Source organism: Leucoraja erinacea, chromosome 29, assembly GCF_028641065.1.
Source record: "Leucoraja erinacea ecotype New England chromosome 29, Leri_hhj_1, whole genome shotgun sequence".
In the NCBI taxonomy this organism is placed as follows: Eukaryota; Metazoa; Chordata; class Chondrichthyes; order Rajiformes; family Rajidae; genus Leucoraja; species Leucoraja erinaceus.
Window position 1 is genome coordinate 16,057,690 of NC_073405.1, and position 26,344 is coordinate 16,084,033.

Consider the following 26,344-nt stretch of genomic DNA (forward strand, 5'->3'; position numbering starts at 1 on the left):
GGGTACACAGTGAAGCAGAGATGGTGCTTGTCCCGTTTTGTTGAAGCATATCAATTATGGCAGTCGTTTAAACATTAAGAAAAACTTCAAAAGACATTCTTTGAATGTGTCTGAACTTACCAATATGTCACTGCATTTGAGAAGAATTTAATGAGGGCACATGACCCAAATTGGCAAGGTGATTAGGTGTCTTGAATAGATGTTATATTGTATAGAGCATGGAAATGGGCTCTTTGGCCCAACTAATTAATGCTGTCCAAGTTGGTATTCCAGGCTAGTCCCATTTGCTTGCATTTGGCCCATATCCTTTAACTTTCCTATCCACATCTGTCCAAATGTATTTTGTAAATGTTAATTGTATCCACTTCTATAGATTCTGGCAGCTCCTTCCAGATACAGAATGGAGAAGTTGCCCTTGAGCTCCCTCTTGAATCTCTCCCCTCACTGTAAACCTGCAGCTGGGCACACAGTATTCCAAGAGTGGTCTCACCGATGACTTATTTGGTTGTGTCATGTCCCTGCTTTTGTGCTACATACCCTTCTCGATGCAAAACACTTTTACCACCCTGTTCACTTGACAGGAATTATGCACGTTCTGCAATTAAGCATGTTCTGTTCTACAACACTCTCCAGGGCTCTAGAATTTGCTATATAAATCCTGCCCAACATACCAAAGTGCAACACCTTACACATCAGTTAAATTCAATTTGCTTTTCCTTGGTTCCACTTGCCAAATGATCTGGATTCTGTTGTAGACCTGGACATTTTTTCTTGCTGTCCACCAGTTTTTATGTCATCTGCAAACATTGTTAACTGCAAGTAAAATGTGGTGGAACTTCTATTCCACTGGATGTGAAATACTTAATACAAAGCAGTGAGTTGGTGTAGTTAGTAGAACTGTTGCCTTGGAACTTGAACAACCCTGACCTTGGGTTCTGTCTGTATGATATTTGTGTGTTCTCTCACTGGGATTCCTCAACATCCTAAAGATGAGTGGGTTATTTTTGTTGCCCCTAGAGTGTAGGTGAATAGTGGGGGGGGCTAGGGAGAGCAAGTTGTAGGCAGAATTAAGGAATGGGATTGCTCCGAGCTGGAAAATTTCATGGGCTAAAATGGTCTGCCAGCAATATAAAAATGAACATGTGCCAAAATGTTTCATGAATTAAGTTTGAAAGTAAGGCACAAACTCTAACCAATTAGGACATGACCAAGGCTTCACTTGGCTAAATTGAATAAGTAAAGCTTGTTCAAGAGTTAATTTCAATGCGCTTGTGTTTTGACACTAATAATTTACCAGCTAAATGTTACTTGCTTTGATATACTCCATTCTATCAACTGAAATGTTTATATTTGTTTTGTAGGGCTCCAACACACATTCATTTTCTGGTGGTGCACAGCCGTGTCCTGAAGATTATAAATATGTTAATTGGTTGGATTTACTTCCTGGCATGGTCCATCTCTTTCTACCCCCAGGTTCTTGAAAACTGGAGACGTAAAAGGTAAAGACAGCTGGGTAACTAATACCGCACTTGCCCTGTTAAACTAACTCCAGCCTTTCTGCAGGTTAATTTATCCAAGTGGTCCCAGAAAGTGGCAAACAATGATATGTATACTTAGCTGCAGTAAATTACTCCTGGTATAGATGTAATGGGTAAATGTTTTGGAGTTGATCACATGGGTATAGTAAAGTGGGGTTATTGGTATAGGAATGCCGTAAGCTGGCAAAGGGTCTGGATACTCTCTGGGCCACCACTGAAAGAGAAAAGAAAAAGCCAGCCCTTGGTTTACAATTCACTTGGTTTGTATTCATTGTTATTTGCTCTTATTCTTGGTGACCCAAAACTTGTCTGAGTTTGCTATAATGCACTTGTGTACACAATATCAGTATGACTTGTACAAACAATGCTCCAAATGTAGATGGTTTTCATGGGAAGGCTTTCTCAAAATGAATCCTTCCATAAATGCAATCTTGGCTGCGGTTTTGATTCCTGGTCTTTACCTGTCTTTAAGTATCACTTTATCCAATAGTGAACTTGGGAGTTAATACAAATGATCTGCATTAATTAGCCCCTTAACCTCTGTATTCCCTGAAGGACAGACATGCTGAAGACCTGATGAAATCAATTGCCTAAAAGGCCCTGTAATATACTAGAGTTCATATTTCTCTGGTGACCAGTTAACATTTTGGCTCTGCACTAGAATGTTCATGAAATCTTCAAGTTAACATTGACTGTTTAATTCTCTTTTTATAACAGTGTAATTGGATTGAATTTTGATTTTCTGGCATTGAATCTAACTGGCCATTTGGCATATGGAGTGTTTAACATTGGCCTCTTCTGGATTCCCTGTGTGAAGGTAAAGATTGTTGGCCTATTTGAATTGAGACTATCTTTGCATTTGATTAGCTTGGCTCACTTAATAGCTTGGGTCAAACATCTATCATTATGTTTTAATCTCAGGAAACCAATTAACATGGGGAATGCTCCAGAATAAATAGTTGATATTCACCAGCTGATTCTAAGCAACAATTTCACTTGTCCTCTCCAATGTTTGCCATTCAGATTATGATCTGTTTGGAATTAAAACATTGTGCAGTGGCACGTGAGTGTACAGTGTTTAATTTATCAAATGGCAACGTTTGAGAAAATAAGATGTTGAATTTGTCTTTTACTGGAAGATCAATCCAACTTTGGTCCATGCCCTAGTAGTGAACTTCAGACCAGATTACTGAGCCTGAAGTACAGATTTCCACCAGTATTGTAGCAAGTCCTTCTGCAGTGGAGATGATGGCATTCCATTGGGAAGTATCACATCTCTTGGATAATAAAATGACCTTTAGTTATACTTTAAATCTGTAGAGTTTGCTTCCTAGTTTATTGGGACAGACACAGGGGATGAGAATACTGATCCGTTGCTAGATTCTTGGACATTACCAACACGTTGAACTGTTTGTTTAAATGTAATGGTGTTTTTGACTTGTATTTCCAGAAACTATTTCTTCAGTGCCATCCAGATGGAGTGAACCCTGTGGAATCAAATGATGTGTTTTTTAGTCTCCATGCAATCTTGTTCACTTTCATCACCATCTATCAATGTTTCATTTATGAGGTCAGTTTCTCCTTTGCAGGCTGTTGGATTTGTAGGCTCCAGTTTAATAATTAATTGGTCTAGGAAAGCCTTAAGCTGGTAAAGGGTCTGGATACTCTCTGGGCCACCACTGAAAGAGGAAAGAAAAGAAAAAAGCCAGCCCTTGGTTTACAATTCACTTGGCTTGTATCCATTGTTATTTGCTCTTATTCTTGGTGACCTCAAACTTGTCTGAATTTGCTATAATGCACTTGTATGCAAAAATATCAGTATGACTTGTAAGATCACGGATTTGCCATGACCCACAGGCTTCTGGAAGTACTTGTTCCCTCAATCCCAGAGGCAACAATTGGCTTCCACCTTGGCATTATTGTTGCATTTTGAAGTTTCTGCAAATTACATTTTCAATTTTCCTGTTAAATTATAGATTTGGCATTTCTATTCACAATGCTTGCCTTGCCTGCAATATTTCACTATTTCTATATAAAGGAGTCCAGAGGAGATAATATAATTTGATTTTGGATACTTTCACTTTGATCTTCACAATGCAAACTCTTTCCTTCCCCCATTACAATACAATACAATTTATTTGTCATTTGGACCCCGTTGAGGTCCAAACGAAATGTTGTTTCTGCAGCCATACATTACAAAACGAAAAAGACCCGAGACGCAACACAATTTACACAAACATCCATCACATCCCCCCCCCCCCCCCCCCCCCCCCCCCCCCCCCCCCCCCAGTCAAAGCCCCCCGGCGGGCGATGGTGATTGTCCCGCGGCCATTAAAGCCACGCTGGGTGATGCAAGGTCGCGCACCGGGTCTTGGTGTTAGAGCCCCGGCGGGCGCTCGCAAAGTCCCGCGGCCATTCCAAGCCGCGCGGGGCGATGGTAAGTACCCGCTCCAGGTGCTCTTCAACCCCGCAACTCGGGCGGGCGAAGTCGCCGCTGCGGAAGCCCCGAAAAGCGGTTTCCCACCAGGGACCCGCGGGCTTCCGGTGTTGCCATCCGCCAGACCCGCGGTTGTAGCCTCCGAATCTCCGGGGGTCGGGTCGCAGCAGCGCTCCACCCACAGCCTCACCCGCTCTGGACTCGGCCAGCTCCGCAAAGGTGAGTAGGACCGCAGCTCCGCAACTGGAGCCCCAGGTCGTTCCTGTTGGAGGCCGCTCCACGTTGCAGCCCCAACGACAACGGAGACCCGACAAGAAAAGGTCGGGTCTCCCGTGCAGGGGAAAGATTTTAAAGTTTACCCCCCCCCCCCCACCACCACACACATACCCCGACAAAAAAAATAAATAAAAAATACTAAAAACTACATAGAAACGAGACAAAAATAATAAAAATACAGACGGACTGCAGAGGCCGCTGCTGACGAAAGTCGCGCCGCCCACCTGCTGTGGTCCCCATTGCCAACCCTGTGGACTAAATACTTTTGTTAAAGCCTCTGCTGGATCTGTACCAGATCAATTGCACAACCACTTAGGATTCAGACACTGCAATTAAACGGGTTTGAAATTTGATCACCTTATACTTGAAATTAATTAAATCAGTACATTTCAATTGAAAGCTCTGATCCGTCTAATCAATATTTTTCCAATCGCCACAGATTTTTGACTGCTAATTGTGTATCTATCAAATGCTGTAAAACATTCCAAGCCATTGACATTTTAGTTATTAATGTTGCTGATCATTTGTTTTCTGTTATACAGCGGGGGTCACAGAGAGTGTCTAAGATTGCAACTGGATTTCTCGTAGCTGCATGGCTGCCTGCTATAATCTTCATCATCCTGGCTTCAAGTGGTCAAATAACATGGCTCCAACTTGTCTACTATTTCTCCTACATCAAACTAGGCATTGTCCTCATTAAATACATTCCTCAGGTAAGCATGGGAGTTGTGCAGGACCAAACCAATGTGAGCAGATGGCTTTTGTTTAAACCACTGACATCTAGAAGTAAAATCCTGCCTGTGTTAAAATCTTGGATCTGACTAACTTCATGCTTGTGCTGCCTGACACCCAAGTGGCTTTATCCAATTAGTGCCTGACTCTGGCCACTTAACCACAATAAGATTCTGGTGCAGACCCCTTAACAATTATGTGGATGCCATCAATCCTTTGCCATGACTCTTCGAAGCATTGATGTGAAGATTCTTGATACAGTGTACAAGAATGCAAAAAACTAAATGGCAGGTACTATCCAACCAAATATTTTCAACAAAGGCTTACTGTTGGGTTTTCCTTTTAGAACAGACCAAGGTGGTTACCTGGGGTACCCCTAGCTTGTGTTAATCCTGGGAGCCCATTAAACCTTTGATCTAAAACCTAGTCTCACTGCTAACTTTTCCTGAGTTTCTAGATATCCTTGTACAGGAGGCAAATGGTTACTTGATTAGTGCAGGAATTGGTCTCACTGGCAATTCTTTCTCCAGGCTTGTATGAACTATCGAAGGAAAAGTACAGTTGGCTGGTGCATTTGGAACACAATCCTGGACTTTGTTGGGGGTATTTTCAGCCTTCTACAGATGTCCTTGCAGTCCTACAACAATGGTAAGACTTAATTGAAATGGTTGCTCGGCAATGACGTGGGCCCTCTGTACCTACACTTGGTCCAGTTATGACAATTTAGTGACCAGACATTAATTTTGACTTTCATCCTAGCTGCTCATCCAGTGACCAGGTCTTTTGCAATTCTAATCTGTTCATTACAATCATTCCACTACTTTAAACCTATCACTGGACAGCTTGATTATATTTGCCTAGTATTTCCACTAACTAGATGGAGCATAACTAAAGCTCTTCACTGTATCCCCATACACAGGACAATAAACTAAACTGAACAAGGCTTTTTGTAGCCTGTTTGAGGAAAATCTAAACATATCCTGGGAATTAAAAATAGTCAGTCTGCAGCAACAAGGTTAATGTTGATTTAAATACTGATTCTGATGAAGGTCAGCATTGTTCCTCTTCAGATGCTGTCTGACCTGAGCACTACCAGCATTGAGCAGTTTTGAACAGAAAAGACGTGCTTGCCTTTAACAATTCAAGTTTGGCAGCTTCCAACTAACAATTGATTACTCACTAATATCTCAAACTCATTTGTGCTGTGGTTTGTTTCCATCGCTAGAACACCTGTCATGTATTCTATAGTCTAACCTTTAGTGGTCAGGCTACATACACACTAGATGTTAGCACTGAGAGCACTTGAATCTCTTGAACTCCTGGATGATCTGTTGATGATCATTTTGTTAGATTCTGAAATGGCCAACGCTACCTATTCAATTATGGTGCTTGTACTGGGCATTTTTTTGAAGTTTAAATTTTTCTTCCTGCAGATGAGTGGATGCTGATCTTTGGAGATCCGACCAAGTTTGGCCTTGGACTGGTATCCATCTTGTTTGATTTCATCTTCATGGTGCAGCATTATTGTCTGTACAACAAAGCCAAAGGCTACTTGTCTCTGAATGATGGAGAATCTTCTGTGAGCTAACACCAGAAACCTCTTTAATATGGTTCAATTACTTGGTTTGTACAATTCACATTGGGCCATAATGATTTGCAATAGAACTGCACAAGTTATGATGCAGGAGTTTTAAAAGGCTATTTAACAAATCTGAGCATCTCTACCTTTGACCCTCATCCAGCCCTATATCAGAAAAAACAGCTGCTAGAGAACCTTTATGTAACTTTGATCCTGGAATGTATCTATAAACTAAATCCATTTAAAGCCATTGTTTCCAGTGGTGTGGGTTATAATGGAGTAACTACTTTGTTTGGAAAGGTGCACCTTGGTGCACAAAAGATGAACCTTTTATACTTGGTGTTTCAGATTGCCCAATTTTTGAACCAGTTCAGTTATTCTAAAATTAACCACAAGACTGAAATACAATTCACCAATTAAACACTTTCCTATTTGCACTTGCTCCCATTGGCAGAATGACCCAGTTTGGTTCCCCCTTTGTGGTGACTTTGCACTGCCCTGTCCCCACTTGTGACTGCCTGGATATTGAGCATACAACTGGCACCTCGCAGTTTGCAATGGCTAATGGATCTTTAACTGTCAAATTGTCCTGTTTGGTCTTCATGTGGATTCAAATCCAGTCTTTGTGCCAGGACGCAACATGTGTTGAACTCTTGTTCTGTGTAAATAATTGGCTTAAAGCTGTGTTTTATAACTAAATTAAAAACTTGTTTAAGTACTTCAGCTTGTGCATTCCTAATCTGTAATTAATTGTAGTTGCTGGCTTGTCTGCTTGGATGAATATTTAATATTTGGCCATTTTACATTATGGGTGATTCTCTCACAGATTCTCAAGAAATACTGACCAATCTTTCCCCTTCCCTCTGGATTCCCATCGAGCACACTTGTGGAGATGAGCAAAAGGATTCATTGCTGTTCTTTGTTAATGTGGGATACAGCTGAAGTATTGGCAGACCAAATGGATGGTTTTGCAGCTCTGTATTAAGCTTTTAGATGGACACATGGAAGTGTAGGGACTAGGGCGATATGGAGCATGTACAGGCAGATGAGATCATCTTAACTTGGCATCATGTTTGGCACAAACATGGGCTGAAGGGCCTGTTCTGTACTAGCACATTACTGGGGCTCTGCATTACTTAAATGATTGTCCCCAGTAGAATAACCTCTAGCTGATCTGACTTCTGGCTTGTGGCCTCTTCTGTCACTAGCAGTAGATGTTTTGATGGTTGCTTCCAGCATCTTTCATTTTTATTGCATAGGATATGTTATGGTTCACATTGATCCATATAAGTAGTTGCTCTATCGTTTCAATGCAAGTAAATGAGCCCATGACTATTAATGGCATTTCAGCAGAAACTGTTTCTATCTTGTCAATGGAGCCTGCAAAATGGAAGCTTGTTCCATTGAACTTTGACCAATCAACAAAACATCTCTGCAATGTCATCTTCTAGCAATGGAGATGTTATCACCACCTGCTTCCTTAATCACTCATCTGAATCTCTAACCTGCTTAACAAATATGGCTATTCTGAAATTGGCTTTCCACATTGAACCCTATTGACCCAACTGTCCACACTCTAGGTATTTTCCTCAGGTAATCCAACTTTCCTGTATTTGACCCATATCCCTCCCAACCTTTCCTATCCATATACCTATCTAAATGCCTTTTTAAACATTATATCCACCTCTACCACTTCCCCTGGCAGCATGTTCTGCTCTTGCCACCCTGACATTAGTCATTCAAATTAACATATTCAACTTGTCCTGTGATATTACTCATTTGTTAAGACTTTTGCAGTAGTTTTACTAGTTATGTGGTGGAGAAATGGGTATGAAGCAAGGTTGAGCTTGAGTCTAGGACTCTGAATCTGCACAGGAAAGGAATTTCCAAGTTCAGTGCTGTAAATGCCTGGGGCTGGAAACAAAATGCAGCAAATGAAGAAAAACATCCTTGTAAAAGGTAACTGTTCCCAATGGACCAAAGCAATACTGTCAAGGTGTCGGATGGTGCCCTTTGGGAGGAGAAGGGAATATTAAATGACAAAGTAAATCATAAATTTACTAGGTCAGGCTTTTGAAAGCGAGAATGTTAGCTTTCTCGGGTGGAGGATGAATATAGTAAGGGTTGAGCATTTGGGTCACTGCTTCCAATTCTTTGTGCAACTACCCATCCCTGGTATCATTTTAGTTAAACTCTTTTGCACCATTTCTGGTTTCGTTGGCTGGGTTCAGTCCTGGCCTTGAGTGTTTAAAGATTGCACACTGCCCCCGTGTGCTTCCTCTGCCTGCTCTAACTTCTTTCCACATCCCAAACATATAGGGGCTTGGAGGTTAATTGCCCATCAGGATATATTTTTCTAAGAAATCAATACTAAGCTAACGGTCTATCCAAATTTAGGGGCAATTTCAAAACATCTGTATGTAGCATAAGCTCTTTCCCTCAACTGTCTCGACTTGAACAAGAATCTATGCACTTTGTGAATTAACTTGAATAAATACAAATGCAGGTCAGCTTGTTTTCAATTTGTACTGCTAATTTGCCTATTGTTTCTAGAACCCTTTGCAGCTAATTGTTCATATTTAAAAACTAGTAGATAATGAAAAAGAACCAATCATCTTGTGATACACAACTTTAGACTTTAATTTCAACATACGGCATGGAAACGGACCCTTCAGCCCACAGAGTCCACTCCAACCAGCGATCACCTGTACATTAGCTCTCCTATGCACTAGGAACAATTTACAATTACAAAGCCAATGAACCTACAAACCTGTACATCTTTGGAATGTGGGAGGAAACCAGAGCACCTGCAGAAAACCCATGCTGTCTCAAGGAGAACATACAGACGGCACCTCCAGTCAGGACAGAAATTAAAATGTTCAGGCAGCATCTGTAGAGTAAAATAACGTAATGTCTTGAGTTGCTGGAGGTTTAATCTGAAACGTTATTTCTTTCTTCAGTCGAGTGTTTATTGCTGGTCTGTGGTCCATGAGGAAGAAGTAGGTGTGCAATGCCTACCTTTTAAACATGGTGCCTTTGCACTTTGCCATTTTCCCCAGTTGCTACTCCTTAAATTGGCTTACAAATTATGACTAGGGCATCTGCACTTTTCTACTTTCATTAGCTTGGGACACAATCTATCTGGAGCAGGTGACTTGTCCCATAACCATTCCATCAACCCTTGGCCCATATAGATTTTTGGCTACAACATCCTGTTTCCAGGCTCCAGCAATATTGTAGATGTATAGCAAAGACTTTGCATGTTCATATTGGCCACAATTCACGTTTTAGATTGCGATGATGAGGGGGGCAGTTGAAGAGAGCACAAGGAATCTGTGGTAGTGTCAAGATGAAGTTAATCCAGGGGACACAGATGTGATTGATGCCATCCAAGAGAATGAGGATGGTTTGTTAATCTGAGCCGTCCTGAGGTGTAAAAAGATGCACACAAGCCAGAGAGCTGACGGTGAGGTGCAGAAAGCAGCAGTTGCTGAAAATCTGAAATACAAGAAAAATCTCCCAGCAGGTCACCCAGCAGGTCAGGCAGTGCACATAAAGGTTGAAAAATTTGCAATGTTGTAGGATAACTTTATCATAAAGTCAGTATACACACACACACGCGCACACACGATATCATAAAATTCCATACAGTTTTAACCACAGCAATGTGTGTTGGGTGAGTGCAGTGGGGAGGGAGCCTCCGAGACAATTTCAGACTTCCTAGATCACTTATCACCTTCTCAGAGTGGGAGAAGCAATCGAAGAGTGGACTGTTGATGTTTAAGATACAAGAAACATTGAAAATTGGGGTTTTGAACACTTCCCTGATACAGTTGACATGTGCAACTAGAAAGGAAGACAATTTTATGCAGACTTGCACTCTGTTTGACAGTAAGGTGTCCATGGTTTCTTTGCTACGCCTTCCAAATCTACAATCTCAGGCAAATGGGTTGTGTGAGAATTCCACTGCGTTCAGTTACAGACATGCGAGGTAATCGATCTGTCCATTCTGTCCCCACCTGAATCTTAGCGCTACTACCCAATAGCATCACAGGGTACTAAGTCAGTCTCCATCACTTCTCAAGGGCAATCGGGAGTAGACAATGAATGCCAGGCTTTTCCATCTCAGTAGGTGGTGAACAATTACTAATGGGGCACTGGGTGTGAATCTGCCAGTTCTCTTCTCTACGTGAGGAAGGACTGCAAGCGCATCATTCACACGGCCAAGCACTTGTATCTGAAGCTTTGGCCCAAGAGCCCACCCACGGCACCAACTACCTGTCAAGCCAGAAGCTGTGAGTCTGATTTCCACTGTAGCAGCTGTAACATTAAATGACAAGGTCTGTTACTGTGAACTGGGACAGGGATGGTATATCAGAAAGACTACTGAGAAATCGGGTCCATTGTCTATTTCCATCAGGCTGTAGGTGCCAGAATTCCCAAGGCTGGCATCATGCAAGAATTGTATGTGAATGCTTACAATTGACCCTAACAGCTCTGGGCCCTGGTTGTGACCTGGATGATGCTGTACATGCTGCACTGAACAACATTCATGCATCGCACTTGAGAAACAATTGGTCCTGGAGGAGGCACTTTGCTTTTGAGTGACAAAGACGTGCCTTATACATCAACGTATGCATCATGCCCACCACATGAATGACTCAGTTGCTTAATTTCTCACGAAAATTACAATTGTCACACACACACCCCCATTTAAATGTGTAATGAGCACCTTGCTTTTTCACACTCTTCTTGGGGCTGAGTTGCTGACTCACACCAACCATCTGCAAGGGCGCTTCTGAAATGCTAATTTCTCCAGTACCTTGCTCGGTGAGTGAGACTGGCACCTCTGTCCGAGCCCTGCAGCTTGTGCCCCAGTTGAGGATTTCAATGTGTAGACTCTATAGCACGGTGGTAAGGAAGTGATTCATCATAGCGACCTCCAGTCTTCCAACATTAAACCCAAGCCCTTGGAAACATCAGTGACTCCAGTGGCAGTGACAACTTTGGAATAATAGGGAGATAACCAGTTTGCTCTCCCACTGCATGAACTGTGAACAGCGTTTATCTTCCACTATTTAAAAACTAGTTATAGATTGGTTACTTACTAATCACTATAGTGCTTTATTATGATAAGCTCCGCCTACTACCACACCATTCATATTAGTGCATCAAAGTCAAAGCGATAATATAGCTTGATGGGCCGAATGGCCTAATTCTCCTCATATAACCTTACGACCCAAGTCTCAAACTTAAGAAAATGGTTATGCCTTGGTTTGAGTTCAGTATTAAAGAGGCGCTCAAAGATCAACTAATTGGCAGTCATGCCTGGTGTGGTTATTCATTCATTCATGCTGGACAGTGTTGGGGAGGAAACCCTTGCAAAAGCATCTGAATTCAAGGGTCTGTGCCAAGACCAAAGCAGGGCAGGAACATGGGTCAGGTAGCATAGGGTGTGGGTTGGCTTTCTGGAGTCAGTTCAGTTCAGTTCAGTTTAGTTTATTGTCACAAGTATCAAGGTACAATGGAAAGCTTTTGTTGTGTGCTAACCAGTCAGCGGAAAGACAATACATGATTACAATCAAGCCATTCACAGTGTACAGATACAAGATAAGGGAATAATGTTTAATGCAAGGTAAAACCAGTAAAGTATGATCAAAGATAGTCCGATGGTCACCAATGAGGTAGATAGTAATTCAGGATGGTCCTCTAGCTGTGGTTCAGTTGTCTGATAATAATTGGGAAGAAACGCCCTGAATACGGAGGTCTGTCATTTACCAACAGGTATCCTGCGTTATCTCTGTATATGTGTCCTGGATCCTCCTCACTGCCACTAACAGGGGAGCACATTTACTGTTGATATTACTAGTGCCATCTTCGTAACTGCTGTCACCACCTCTTGATTATTTTGCCAGTGGGACTTCTGAGGAGCAATCTAACGGTAGAAACATTGAGCATGGGCAGATCCCGCACACATGAAAGACCTGGTGGAAACTCTAGATGTTGAGGCACAAACATCTTATCTTCGATATCATCTTCTCCCTCATAGAAAATAGGTGCAGGAGTAGGCCATTCGGCCCTTCGAGCCTGCACTGCCATTCAATATGATCATGGCTGATCATTCAACTCAGTATCTGGTACCTGCCTTCTCTCCATACCCCCTGATCCCTTTCGCCACAAGGGCCACATCTAACTCCCTCTTAAATATAGCCAATGAACTGGCCTCAACTACCTTCTGTGGCAGAGAATTCCAGATTCACGATTCTCTGTGTGAAAAATGTTTTTCCTCATCTCGGTCCTAAAGGAATTCCCCCTTATCCTTAAACTGTGACCCCTTGTTCTGGACCTCCCCCGCATCGGGAACGATCTTCCTGCATCTAGCCTGTCCAATCCCTTAAGAATTTTGTAAGTTTCTATAAGATCCCCCCTCAATCTTCTAAATTCTAGTGAGTACAAGCCGAGTCTATCCAGTCTTTCTTCATATGAAAGTCCTGACATCCCAGGAATCAGTCTGGTGAACCTTCTCTGTACCCCCTCTATGGCAACAATGTCTTTCCTCAGATTTGGAGACCAAAACTGTACGCAATACTTCAGGTGTGGTCTCACCAAGACCCTGTACAACTGCAATCTGTACCAGTAGTTTTATTTTTGCAGATGTTTACTCCATGAGTGGCTCCCCTTCACCAACTATCAACCTAGCATCAATGAGGTTGGTTTCATGCTCAGACACCTAATAAGGCGGGGAAGGATGAAGAAGATGTCAGCTTGATACTTCCTAGGATACCTAACATGCAGCATCCAGCCAGAAGAGGAAAGCCCACCCATGGAGATGAGAGGAACTGAGCAGTTTCCTCGGACTGGCTTGTAATCAGGAAAACAACTTGTTGGAAGGAGATGGAACCCTCTGAAGAAAATGCTATACACCAGCAATGAGCTACCATTCTGCATTGGAGCGCAGTACATTAGAAACAGTATGAACAGCAAACCTAAACAGATAACTAAAATCTAACAATGGAGGAAAGTTGATGGAAATCACAACATCACAAAAAGAGGATCAGGTTAATGGAAAATATTGGGATCAGGTCAGTGGATCCAGGAAAACCAATGGGATCAGAAGTCACCTCATCAGGTGCAGGAAAATCTGCAGGATCAATGCCACGGGTTCCAGGGAGTTGGAGAAAGCCAGAATCAAGGAAATCAATGGGATTGAGATAACTAGATGCAGGCAAATGAGTGGAATCAGGGTGACCATATCCCAAGAAATGAGTGGGATCAGGGTTACCATCTCTCAAGAAATGAATGGGATCAGTCTAAGCACAAGAATCACCAAAGGTTAAAGTCAACCAAGCCAATTGAAATATGATCAGAAATACATGAAGGTTTCTCACAGTGGGGATCTGCAAAGCTGCACATATCAAGCATGTGGATATGGCCAAAACATGTTTAAATATAAAGGATTTGCAAAACTGAATACACGTTCACCTGGAAAACCAATGGCTCTGATAATCATTGTCAAATACTACCAGGAGAAATGCAGACCATTTTCTTTACCCATTTGCAGTTGTTCTCTTAGCTTTGTCTTAAGTCTTGTTCTTGCATTTACTCACATTGATGACATTCCATTTAACCACATCTAGATTTTATTTTTGATTGCTATACATTTTTGCATATTGAATTTCACATTGGTTCAAACAATGAAATGCAGTTGACTCCACCTAGAGGCATGTGAGCTCCCTGACTTTTATCTTTAACTTTTAATTTCTATCTTCCCAGTCAAATGAAATGCCATATTTTAAAGACTTTCCTCCTATCAGGCAGGTACCAGACCTCTTGCTTTTGATGTCAATCAATGATGGAGTGAACTGAACAATGTTGCTTCATGTCAGTGGTGCAGGTAGTCAACATTATTAAATAATGTCCCGTTAGTTAATTAATGGTTGATAGATCAGCTCTATTGGAGAAAGAGAGGTCTCAGGAGGTAGTCCAGTCAGCATGGCTAGTCTTTCACCAAGTGTCACCAGTCATTCTGTTGGCATGTGCTCCTAAGAGGAGTGAACTGCATTGCATTCCTCATACAATCTTCCCTCACAAAAAAAAACATTCTGTAGGCATTGAATTCATCCTAAAGGATTTGTTGAGATTCTGTAATACAGAGCAAACATGATACAGCATATATAACTCATCCTGTATGAGTCCACAGACTATGCTTTACCAAATAAGCATTTGACCACCTCAGACAGCCATATTGAGGTGTATGGGTGTGTAATTACTGAGCACACCACAACTCAAGAGTAAGTATAAGATGTCATAACAAAAATATATGCAGTACATGTTCTTTTAGTAAAATTTTCAATGGGAACTGATATTTAAAAAAAAATCCAAAGCTTTCATTTTAAAACATAAAGTTAGACAAACATTTGCAATTTATAATGAAAGCACACTTTGTGCACCTTCGTTAAGGTTTAATAATAGGAATCTTTTATCTGGTTAATGCTGTTAGATAGTCTTTTGGACAGAATGTTTAAAAGCTCCTAGAGAATCCATTGATATGCCATAGGATTTGGAATGGAGTGCAATAGAGGAGAAATTGATAAGGGTTTCCATCTTTACAACATAGCTCATACCAGCACTCAACAACTAAGAACACGGACTAGTTACAAAGCCTAACTTCCGACACATGATGGGAATCTGCACTCAGAATGATCCTTGCCTCTCTGGTACAGAGAGCTGTAGCCTCAAGTCTCAGAAATCCACTAGCACACTGCAGATGTGGTGCATACCATTTCAAGGAACTCTGTGTTATGCTTACACATGGGCCATGCCTAGGAATTTATGTGAGAACGCTAGTGCCACAGACCCCTGGAATGTGTTTGAATAAAATGGGACTACTTTATTTGTCTAATGAACATGCTCAGTGGCATCATGCCTGATGGAGCCTATCATGTCCTTGGTGCTGGGTCTTTCACTCAGTAAAGTCTAATACATGGTGAATGCCATTCCCAAGGCATTGTGTTTAAAAATAGATATATGTATGTATATAGATATTTATATATAATATATATATATTATATATTGTCCTCCAAGGGTAAGACTTTTCAATTATAGTTCATGCAGCCATAAAATTATGAAATTATTTTAAGGGAAATTTGATTGTCTTGATTGGTCACTTGCAATAACGTTGCCATTAATCCAACCAGTAAAGCAACTCTCATGGTGATATCATTTGGCGGGATCTTTGGTATGCCTGGAATTACAAAGCAATCAAATAAACGTGACTGCTGAGATTAGAGAAATCGGACGAGTTCCTGTTCGGCCTGGATTCTCCCTCCATCCCACAGACACTTCATGGACTTGACACTGGAGCAGAGTGATACGTGTTCTTATGTAATGCAGTCTTGTGTAGACTAGAATCAAACTGGACGTCAGTTCAGAGCTGAATAGAAATCACTGGGTTTAGAAATAGCTGCATCTGACTTTCATTTGAATGAATGATTGATTCAGAGGACCTCTAGTAGGTACCTTCACCTGCTACCACAGGACAGCCTTCACCGGAATTACACTGTTACAGACAGCCTCTGATTTCATGACATTGGAGGTTAGTTGGTGATGAAAAAACTTCCAGACAGTTTGTAGTAAAGTAACAAAAGAACAGTCATTCAGCTACTTTCACAATGTCCCGCAACTAGAGAACATGCACAGAAAAAATAAAATGGTCCCATTGTTACATATCAGACATATATATATATATATATATAGAGAGAGAGAGAGAGGGTGGTGCATGGTGACTGGCAGTGTATAAGATATGTTGATCTGATTTAAGTGTGACATAGAAAAGTGTATTCAAATCAGGGATGCAATGATTCAGAAAATCCAAATGGATTAGACAGCTTTGCAGAGTTACTAAGATACTTCAGTTATCATTTTGGCTTGGCAAATGCAACTAAATGTAAATCAGCATTGATAGCATGTCGGTAAGCAAGACGTACTTTGATTTTGTTGAAGAAATCGAGATTTTAAGTGCTTGATTATAAATTCATCAGTCCACTCCATGATTCAGTGGAATAACCTATTCTCCTTTGATTCTGAAAGAAAATCAGGATTAGAAATTCCTGTTTTTAAAGGAGGTCCTGCGGTGATTTAACTGATCACTGAACCTGTGGTTTGAACAACATGAATTAACGTGGTCTTATGTTATAAAACAACCCAAATAATCGAGCTTCACGACTCTCAAAAAAGTTGCTGGCTTTGAACTCAACCGAAAGGTTTTCCCAGGTCCCAATGAAGTGGATTTGTCCTCAGCTGTTCCAACTTTGCCTAGAAGTAGGTTCTCTGTAACTCTTCTGATCAACTAATTATAATGCAAAATGATCAAAAAACAATGCTTATGCTGGTTTATTTTTGCTTATTCAGATGACTTAAGGCATCATATATCACCGTGAAGTAGACAGGCAGAACCAAATGGCACTGTGGTTTAATGAAGGGCTAAAATAACTCGAAAGAGGCACCAGAGCAAAGACTGTGGACGTGAACACAGAGTTTGTTCACCGACCAGATGACAGAATATGAAGCCAGAAGTTGAATGACACCATTAATTTTGAACCTTTTATTCTTAATTCATATGTCCCAGCCAGGGCTGCGTGTCTGGCTTCACTCCAAGAAGTGTTAGATTGAAATAAAACTATTTACAGTAATTGAGACACATATGGGAAATGTCCAGCTTTATTACTGCATTGCTGGGTTGAACTACCAAATGTTATACGAAAAACCTGAAATTAAACAAAATCACTCACTTGCATTCTTTGCCCCCCCCCCCCCCCCTTTTAATCTTAATTTTATTTTTTTCTAATTTAGACATGTCACCTTTGCTTGGCGACATTTTTAATAAACTTTTTTGTTCAGTCTCCCAAGCTTTGGCGAGAGTCACTGGAGGAATAATGGCTCTGCCCTGGCCTGCTGTTGAAGGGATCTTTTCAACCAGTTGAGAGCCTTGATTGACCAGGCTGGTGAAGGTCAGGTCACGAAGGATGACCAAGCTTCCAAACGCGGAACACTATAGCCCACCTGAAACAGTACCCTGCTCCACCACCTGGGCAAGTGCAACTTTAAATGGCTAATTGCATTACTATTTTCACTCTTTGCTGCTTCTTGGGTTTTTAATGCATCTCTACAATAGATGAATGTGACAGGAAATTACAGTATTGTCATGGAAGGGCACTAAAGAGATGTTTTGGGTAATCCTTGGCCAATTTCAGATTTTTTAATAAGGTTTACTGAGATACTATAAAACTGCAGTCTTCTGCTAAGTCATGAATGGGCTGTGAACCTTGCATCCCCAATTAAAAGCACGTGTTATGTTAGACATGAAGACTATGAACATATAACATTCCAACTGTACAACAAGAGCATGACAGCACGTAATCACATCACAATGCAGCACTGGCAACGCTGTTTATCCTTGAGGTCCTTGGCCTCATCCATAGCCTCCTTCTCCTTCCCGCCGGGCTTCTCCTCGGCAGCTGGGCTTCCAGGCTCTGCGGCTGTGCCATTGGGCGGGCCTTGACCTGCAACCACCCGCTCGTTCTTGCCGTCACCATCCTCAATCATCACAAGCTCGGCCTTCCCTGTCCCGTCGTACCCCAGCACCTTCTTGGTCTCGTTCTCATCCTCCACGTCCTGGTAGCCCATGAAAATCATGGTCACCGGCTGGTCTTTGCTGGGCTCCGCACCGTCTCCGGGCGTTTTCCGAAGGATTTTAAGATTTTCGCCAGCTATCCCGTCAGCTTGCCACTTTCCTGGGGACTGACTGTTGGAGTCAAGTTGAAGAGAATGTCCTTTCCCATCAGGAACCACAGCTTTACTGTAGTCTGTCACCTTGTCTGCCTTCTGCATCAGCTCATCGACCTCCGAGGTGCTCAGAAGATGCACGCCATTTTCCACCGCTCCATCACCCTTGCGCACTTCATGGATCACCTTGAGATCATCCTCATAGACCTTGACACCTTGCTGCTGGAGACTTGTGGGAGATACACTAGAGGTGGACAAGACCTTGGTCTCCCCTGTCACATTGTCCTTCTCTACTGTAATTTCCACTGCAAACATTGCTGGCCAACAATAAAGAAGCAGTATATTAGCAAATATCCAGCAAAGAGAAATATGTTTAAAACTGCCCCTAGTAACTGGGCAACCAGAGCACCAATATTATTGGAAATTACGTCAAAGCTTTTCTTCAGGGCTGGAGGATGGAGGGAGTCCCTACCTGAAGCAGGATTGATAGAAATTGAACCTCAATCTCACTTAATCAATCAGGATGAACTCCTAGGGCTCTAGAGGTATTGGGCTGGAGGGGAAAAACTATAGAAGAGTGAAGGGGTGACATTGTTTTTGTTTTGTTTAATTTTGGCTAGAGCAGTTCTGTTGGTTCAGTCTCCACTGGTAGAATCCATCACTAATGCCCGATTGGGACTTGTCACTGTCGAGCATATCACAGCGCTTATTGTTTTAGGTGTCCTCCTGAGGTGTCTAAAAATGGCTCTCATTGAAATTGAAGAGTCTGAAGAAGGGACTAGCCTGAAACATTGCCTGTCCATTACCCTCCCAGGATGCTGCCTGGCGTTACAGAGTCTTTTAGATGAACACATGGGGATATGCAGGGAACCGAGGAATATGGATCATGTGCAGACGGAGGAGATTAATTGAACTTGACATCATATTTGGCACAGACAGTGCCTGTTCCTCTGCTTTACTGATCTATGTTGTAGCTAGTTGCTTTTTGCACTATTATGGTCTGATTTATTTAGAATAACTGATAATTTATTGTATATTTATCACAGTTGTTATTGAGTCTAGTGAGCCTGTAAAGCTGCAGCTGGTACGAATTTCATTGTTTCATTTCTGCTGCATATGACAATAAAACATTCTTGAATCTTCTGTCCAGGGCTGACCACTGTACACCATTGCAGCCTTAGTGCCATTGACAGCGGCCTGAGCAGTGTCTGCGTATTTGTTGTTATCAATGGGAACTCGATGCCTCTATCTCTAGTGAATAATGAGGTCGGTGTGTCCTGCTGTATTTTATGACTTGCCTTGCTGTTTAACACAGCTACCAGTTGGTGGCAGCAGCTACCATTACAACGGCAGCAGGAATACAGCCCGCCCAACAACCAGAGCAGGCTTTAAACCAGGAGTAGGCCGAAGGCAGAGTCAGGATCAGCTTGAGAATGAGGAGCCCAGGAACCAAGCCTGCTCCCTGCTCTGTGCTCCCTCCCCTCAGCAACTGCAGCTGGTCCGGCTTGGTGCCCGTGTGCTGCAAACTTCCTTGGTTGATCACATAAAATCAGTACCCCTTTCCTGCCTTTTCCCCATATCCCTTGATTACTTTAGTCCTAAGGGCTAAATCTAACTCCCTCTTGAAAACATCCAGTGAATTGGCCTCCACTGCCTTTTGTGCCAGAGAATTGCACAGATTCACAACTCTCTGGGTGACTTCATCCATTTGGACTTCATCCAAGTCATTTGGCTCTATCCCTCAGGAGTTCATCCATAGGTTGTGATCATTGCTGGGACAAGGAGGATTTAGTATCTATCCTCAACTGATATTGAGGAGGTAGTGGGGAGCTATCTATCTGAACCTACTTTGAGCAGGGTGTGAGGAAAGTACTCCATATTGTGTTACATGGAGCATCAGGGTGTTGTGATGCTTTTCACTGTAAGGATAACATGCAGCTGAGGGGATACTTGTAAGATGTTCACATTTTGGATTTGAGAAGTGCGGTAAAAGAGCGCTTGGCCACTGACCAAGAGAGATGCTGTACCCTCGAGGAGGGTGTGATCGATCTGGTGGATGGTGTACTAGTCATACAGGCTGGTTATTCTGGAAGATGTTGAGCTTCTTTCACTAATCCAGGCCAATGGGGGAGTATTCTGTCACACTCCTGACATGCATTCCAAAAGGTGAGAAAGCTATGGGTGTCAGGAGATGAATCAATCGCTAGAGCATTTAATCTGCTCTTGTAGTCATAGGATTTTCTTGGCTGGTCTAATTGAGGTTCAAGTCAATGAAGATCCCCTGTCATGTCATGGGTGCAGGATTTGGCGATAATGACAGCCATTGAATGTCAAGGGTAGTTAGTGGGTTTGACTCTCAATGGAGACGGCCACTTATCAGGCCAGACATGATAGCTGGCCACATGTTGTACATGCACATGTTGACTGCTCCTGTCTCGCTAATGAGGTGCAAATATATTGGAATCACGGCAGGTGCTAGCCCCATCAAAACAAAAGCAAATTGGAAAGGGGAGCAGGGGATTTTTCTGGGAATATATAGTTTCAAATTAGTTCACATTTAAATTTTGTCTGTAGGCTTGTGGGCCTGCTCTTTTTGAAATTGCTACTGGACAGTAGTTACTTGTGGAACAACATCCTAATGTCAAAATTCTCAAAACACTCCATGGTCTCAATCATTCTCTGATCTCCACAATTGCCTCCAACCAAATGTAAGTGGACATCTTCAATTCCAGCTCCTTCATTTCCTTGGCATTTGTTAGTCCTCCGCAGTGGCCCCAGACTCTGGAATCCCCCTCATAATATCCTTCTGCATTCTTTCGTCAAAACAACTTTCATTAAACCTGCATTCTTCCACTGAGCTTTGGATCACCTGACCCATTATGTGGCCTGGTGTTAAATTTTGTTAGATCATGCTTCTGCTATAAGATGCTTTACTTTGTTTGGAAGGGCCATATAAAAGTGAGTTATTGTTACTGTGTGTCCCTTGAAGCAGATTGAATAGAAATGCTCAAACCCGATGCTCAGTCCAAGAGGCAGGCAGCAAAGGCACAACCCCACAGAGAATCTGTCAACCCTGGTGGTTGGCAGGGAGTCTCCATGCAATATTCCGTGACAAATGGTTTGCATGTGAAACACTTTTAAATGTCAATCCTGTTTCATATGGTAGCAATGTTGCTCTCTGACCTCTGGCTGGGAGCGACACAGGTACAATCACATGGCCCAGGTAGAGGATATGAATTCAACAGAGGGGCCACAGTCGCTCAGCTGGTGAGAGCATCAGAGACCCCAGGTTTGATCCTGACCCCGGGGACTGTCTGTCTGGAGTTTGCATGGTCTCCCTGTGACCCTGTGAGTTTCCTCCCACATTGCAAAGATTTACGGGTGTGTAGGTTAATTGACCTCTTTAAATTGCCACTCGTGTGTAGAGTGGATGCAAAAGAGGGATAACATACAACTAGTGGAACAGGTGATCGACAGTCAGCATGGACTCAATGGGCCGAAGGGCCTGTTTCCATGCTGTATCTTTCAATGCTCCATCAGCTTACTTTGTAACAGTGTTGCTCATCAACTACTGAAGGGATGCCTGGAGTAGGACGGAAGAATAAAACCTCGTCACTCGTTACTCTTACCAGCCTTCATCCTTTCCGTGCTTCCTTCAGGTCTATTAGCCAAGGGGCTGCTGTGATGCTTCTCCAGGTCTGGGAATGGAAAGAGCACGGGTTAGGCTCCATCAGAACAGGCCGTGTCGCATCTTTCACCCACCCTCTCAACACTGCTTCGCCACAGCTAATGAGGCTCAAAGGTCGCAGGCTGAGGGAGCCTTGAAAAGAAGCTGCCGTTCGACAGGGAGAATAAAGGCTCTCCTCACAATGGTGTGTACAATTTGCTAAAGTTTGATCAGGTCACAAATGCTGATACGGTTGAAGAGAGGAAAATGGGCTGATTGTGTGTGCTAATCCTCTGTGAGATTTTACTGTTGACAAAGGATGAAACCGATTGAGTGTTAGGGCTTAGAATACAATGGGGATGTATTACATATGTTGTTAGCTTTAACATTAGATTGTAAGTTACAGGAATCCCTGAACTAACAAGGAAAATTTGCGGTGTACATTTTAAAGAGTTCAGAAATGACTACATGTGGTGTTAATATGTGAATGTATGATGCTTTGGGGGATGCAGTTTCTGTCAAAAAATTAAGTTCACTTGGATTGTTTTCTTTATAGAGTTGGAGGCTTAGGAGAGATCTGACAGAAGTATATAAAACTATGTAAGGCAAAGATAGTGCAGTCAGAACCATTTTCCCAGGTGGAATTGTTTAAGGTGAAAGGGGCAAAGTTTAAAGAAGGTGTGCAGGGCAAGTTTTTTGTACAGACAATACAGTGTGCCTGAAATTCATTGCCTGGGGTGGTGGTGGAGGAATTCTGTATAACAATACCTGCACCGCACGTCTCCTTTAAACTTTGCTTTTCTCTCCTTAAACCTATGCCCTATTTGATTTTCCATCCTTGGAAAAAGGTTCTGACGTTCTATCCTATCTCTGCCTCTCATAATTTCGACTCTTGACTCTTGAAGAGAGGGGTAGAAAGAGGAGGCTAAAGGAGGTGTAGATGGATGGGGATAGAACAATGTGGTATACATAGAACAGTACAGCACGAGAACAAAGCCTATGCTGAACATGATGCCAAGCCCATCACTCATCTACCTACACATAACCCATATCTCCATTCCCTGCATATCCATATGCCTATCAAAAAGTATTGTATACGCTACTAACGTATCTGCTTCAACCGCCACGCCCGGCAGCACGTTCTAATGCCCCCACCCTCTGTATAAAAAATGCCCAGCACATCTGCCTTAAACTTTGCTCCTCTCACCTCAAAGCTGTGCTCTCTAGTATTTGATTTTTCCATCCTGGGAAAAAGATCCTGACTTGTCTACCCTATCTATGCCTCTCATCACTTTATATACTTCTATCAGCTCTTCCCGCAACTCCGGTATTCCAGTGAAAACAATGCAAGTCTGTCCAACCTCTCCCTGCAGTTAATACCCCATAATACAGGCATCATTCTGGTGAACCTCCTCTGCACCCATTCCAAAGCCTCCCCATTCTTCCTTGTAATGTGGTGACCAATACTGCAAGCAACACTCAAAATGCGACCTAACCAAAGTCCTATACAGCTGCATCATGACTTCATAGAGAGGGGAGATAGGGAGATGATGGAGAGAGGGCGAGTTAGAGATGACATGGATGGGAAAGATCAAATAAATAGAGAGGGGAAAGGTAAAAATGGGAATTGTGGGGAGCAGAGAGAAGGTGAAGGAATGGAGAGACAAGACAGGGAAAAAAGCAAGAGGGACAGAAAGAGGACAAAAACGTTTCTTCATTGGACTGTCTGGAGATGTTAGTAATGCCAATGTTCCATTGCCAGGTTTGTGCCATTGATTGATCAGTGTTAGTGCAGGCTGACCTCTGCTGTGTGTACTGCCATTGATTGATCAGTGTTGGTGCAGGCTGTCCTCTGCTGTGTGTACTGTGACAGCCCAGGGGGTGAACACTGGGAGGGATGTTGTGGGGCTGTGAATGTGTGATCATGGTGGATGCTGTTCCAGGGTAGTGCTGAGCAGCAGCAGGTGCGGGCACAGCCTACAATTAGAACTCTCAGGGGGGTGCTGTTGCCTGCCTGTAGGTTGTTAACCAGTTGTGGCACCTGATAGTCTAGACCAAGCTGGCAGCCAGCCAGACCCGGTTAAATTACACTCTTTGTGAAGTGTTGTGATGAGTTGGTGGCTAGTCCTGGAAATTCTCTGGACAACCTCTCTCAAACACCAATTCACCAAACTCCCAGGAGGTTTAATTGTGACGGGCACCCATCCCCACTCTCACCACCTAACAGCTAAAGTCTAATGAGATTCGAACGAAAGGTTAGCGAACAACATGCAAACTCAATTTCTCCACACTGCCTGATCTGATGAGACATTTGATCCAGTCTCACCTAGTGGGAGAGAGATGTTCTGTTACTGCAGAAGTGAAGTTATTGGATTAGTAACACAATGACCTGGACAGTCAATGTGAGTTCAAATCCCACCGTGGGAGTAGTGCAAGCTCAGTTGTTAAACTTAACCGCCGTTTGTAAAGAACCCTTTGCCGATGTGTAATGGGTGACCAAAGATCTACAGATTGTTGTGAAAGTCATCAAATTCACTGATGTTAGACTCAAAAAGCTGGAGTAACTCAGCGAGACAGGCAGCGTCTCTGGAGAGAAGGAATGGGTGACGTTTCAGGTCGAGACCCTTCTTCAGACTGAAACGTCACCCACTCCTTATCTCCAGAGACTTTGCCGGTCCCGTTGAGTTATGCCCCTGTCCCACTTAGAAAACCTGAATGGAAACCTCTGGAGACTTTGCGCCCCACCCAAGGTTTCCGTGCGGTTCCCGGAGGTTGCAGGTGGTTGCCGGAGGTTGCAGGTAGAGGAAGTGTGGAAGGGAGACTGACAAAAACCTCCAGGAACTGCACGGAAGCCTTGGGTGGGGTGCAAAGTCTCCAGAGGTTTCCGTTCAGGTTTCCTAAGTGGGACAGGGGCATTACTCCAGCTTTTTCTGTCTATCTTCGGTTTAAACCAGCATCTGCAGTTCCTTCTTACACAAGTTCACTGGTGTCCTGTGGGAAGGAATCTGCCATCCTTTCTTGGTCTGGCCTCCACAGTCAGAACCTTTTTCCTAAGGTGGAAATGTCAAAGTCTAGAAGGCATAGGTTTAAGGTCAAAGGGGAGTGTTTAAAGGGGATGTGCAGGGCAAGGACTTTGCACCAAGAGTGATGGGTGCGTGGAACCTGGAGGCGGTGGAACAGAAACGATAGTGGCGTCTAAGAAGCTTTTAGATAGACACATGAACATGCAGGGAATGGAAGGAAATGAATCACATGCAGGCAGAGACAATGACTTTGGGCATGTTGGGCATAGAGATTGTGGGCCAAAGGGCCAGTTCCTATGCTGTCCTGTTTAATGTGTGTTTTAAGAATAGCTCACGGGCTTGGATTTCTCTAACATCAATGTAAAGTGGGTTGTAAAACAAGCACTCAATTCATTTGTACTTAATCTCATCCAGCAGTAACGGTTACAATTGACCCACATTGGGATGCCCTCTAGTTCAGTTGTACAGAGTTTATGTAGAATTATTGGAGAGTTTTGCATATTCTCCACAGACAGCAGCAGTTCATTATTATTGAAATACTCACCAATTCCTTTGCTTGGAGACACCTGGTATGGGAAATCAAAGAGAATGACATTAATGTTCACTCAAGGTTACTTTACTTTTAAACAATATACGAGTTGTTTTGTTATAATGCAATGGTGGTTTTCCTTGAATGTTTAAGGGACTGGAAAAATGGGAGCTGACATTCTTGCAAGGGTGGCCGCCAAACTGACCCTTCGCCCACTTGCCATTCTTCTTTCCGTCAATGTTACACTTGGGATAAAAGACTATTGCCTATTTTTTTAATCATGGGATTTTGCCTCAGGGGTAAAGGTGAGGGAAAAGGAGCACAGTCTCAGATCGCCCATCCCCAGCCTTCCTTCCCATCACTCTTGGAGCTCAGAGGCTGTTCCAAGATTGGGACGAGGCTGCATTGTTATTGACCTGCGGTGGTCAAACAAGGTTGGGAGATCGTGACTCGGACTTCTGTCAGCCCTGCGGTACACACAATATGGCTTGGTCTGGTCTGACATGCAGGGATCGGTGCGGGGACCTGGGCTTGCTAGAACATCGATGATGGTCAAACTTGATGGGCTAACATTTGCACTTTTACATGCATTCTGTTATAACTAGGAAAAAAAGACAAAATGCAAAAAACTAACCCAGATTACAATAGCAGGAAAAGGTGAAAATAATGAAATTTGACAAAACAAAGAACGAGGGGAAAATATATTCGCAGAGGACTTCAACACCAATGTGAAAAAAAAACAATTTTACATGAGGACAAGGAGGGTATTTGGGAACAAT

At 42.8% G+C, this 26,344-nt stretch overlaps 2 protein-coding genes across 2 annotated transcripts in view; one reads left to right on the top strand and one right to left on the bottom strand.

The window, feature by feature from the left end:
- Positions 1–1,347: 1,347 nt before the first annotated feature.
- Positions 1,348–7,317, top strand: LOC129710938 (cystinosin-like; the record flags this gene model as incomplete). The annotated part of the gene is made up of 6 exons (XM_055658244.1): positions 1,348–1,499; positions 2,256–2,355; positions 2,989–3,108; positions 4,794–4,964; positions 5,514–5,631; positions 6,417–7,317. Coding segments are annotated over 6 exons (816 nt in total), but the record flags the coding sequence as incomplete, so codon positions are not given.
- Positions 7,318–14,184: 6,867 nt separating this feature from the next.
- Positions 14,185–26,344, bottom strand: part of palm1a (paralemmin 1a) — a 133,837-nt gene continuing 121,677 nt past the window's right edge. Inside the window, exons 6-8 of the mRNA XM_055658752.1 lie at positions 25,581–25,602; positions 21,976–22,044; positions 14,185–18,663 (exon numbers count right to left, since the gene is read on the bottom strand). Coding sequence (XP_055514727.1) covers positions 17,981–18,663; positions 21,976–22,044; positions 25,581–25,602 — 774 coding nt within the window. The 3' untranslated portion in view covers positions 14,185–17,980. The remainder of the gene's footprint in view (positions 18,664–21,975; positions 22,045–25,580; positions 25,603–26,344) is intronic.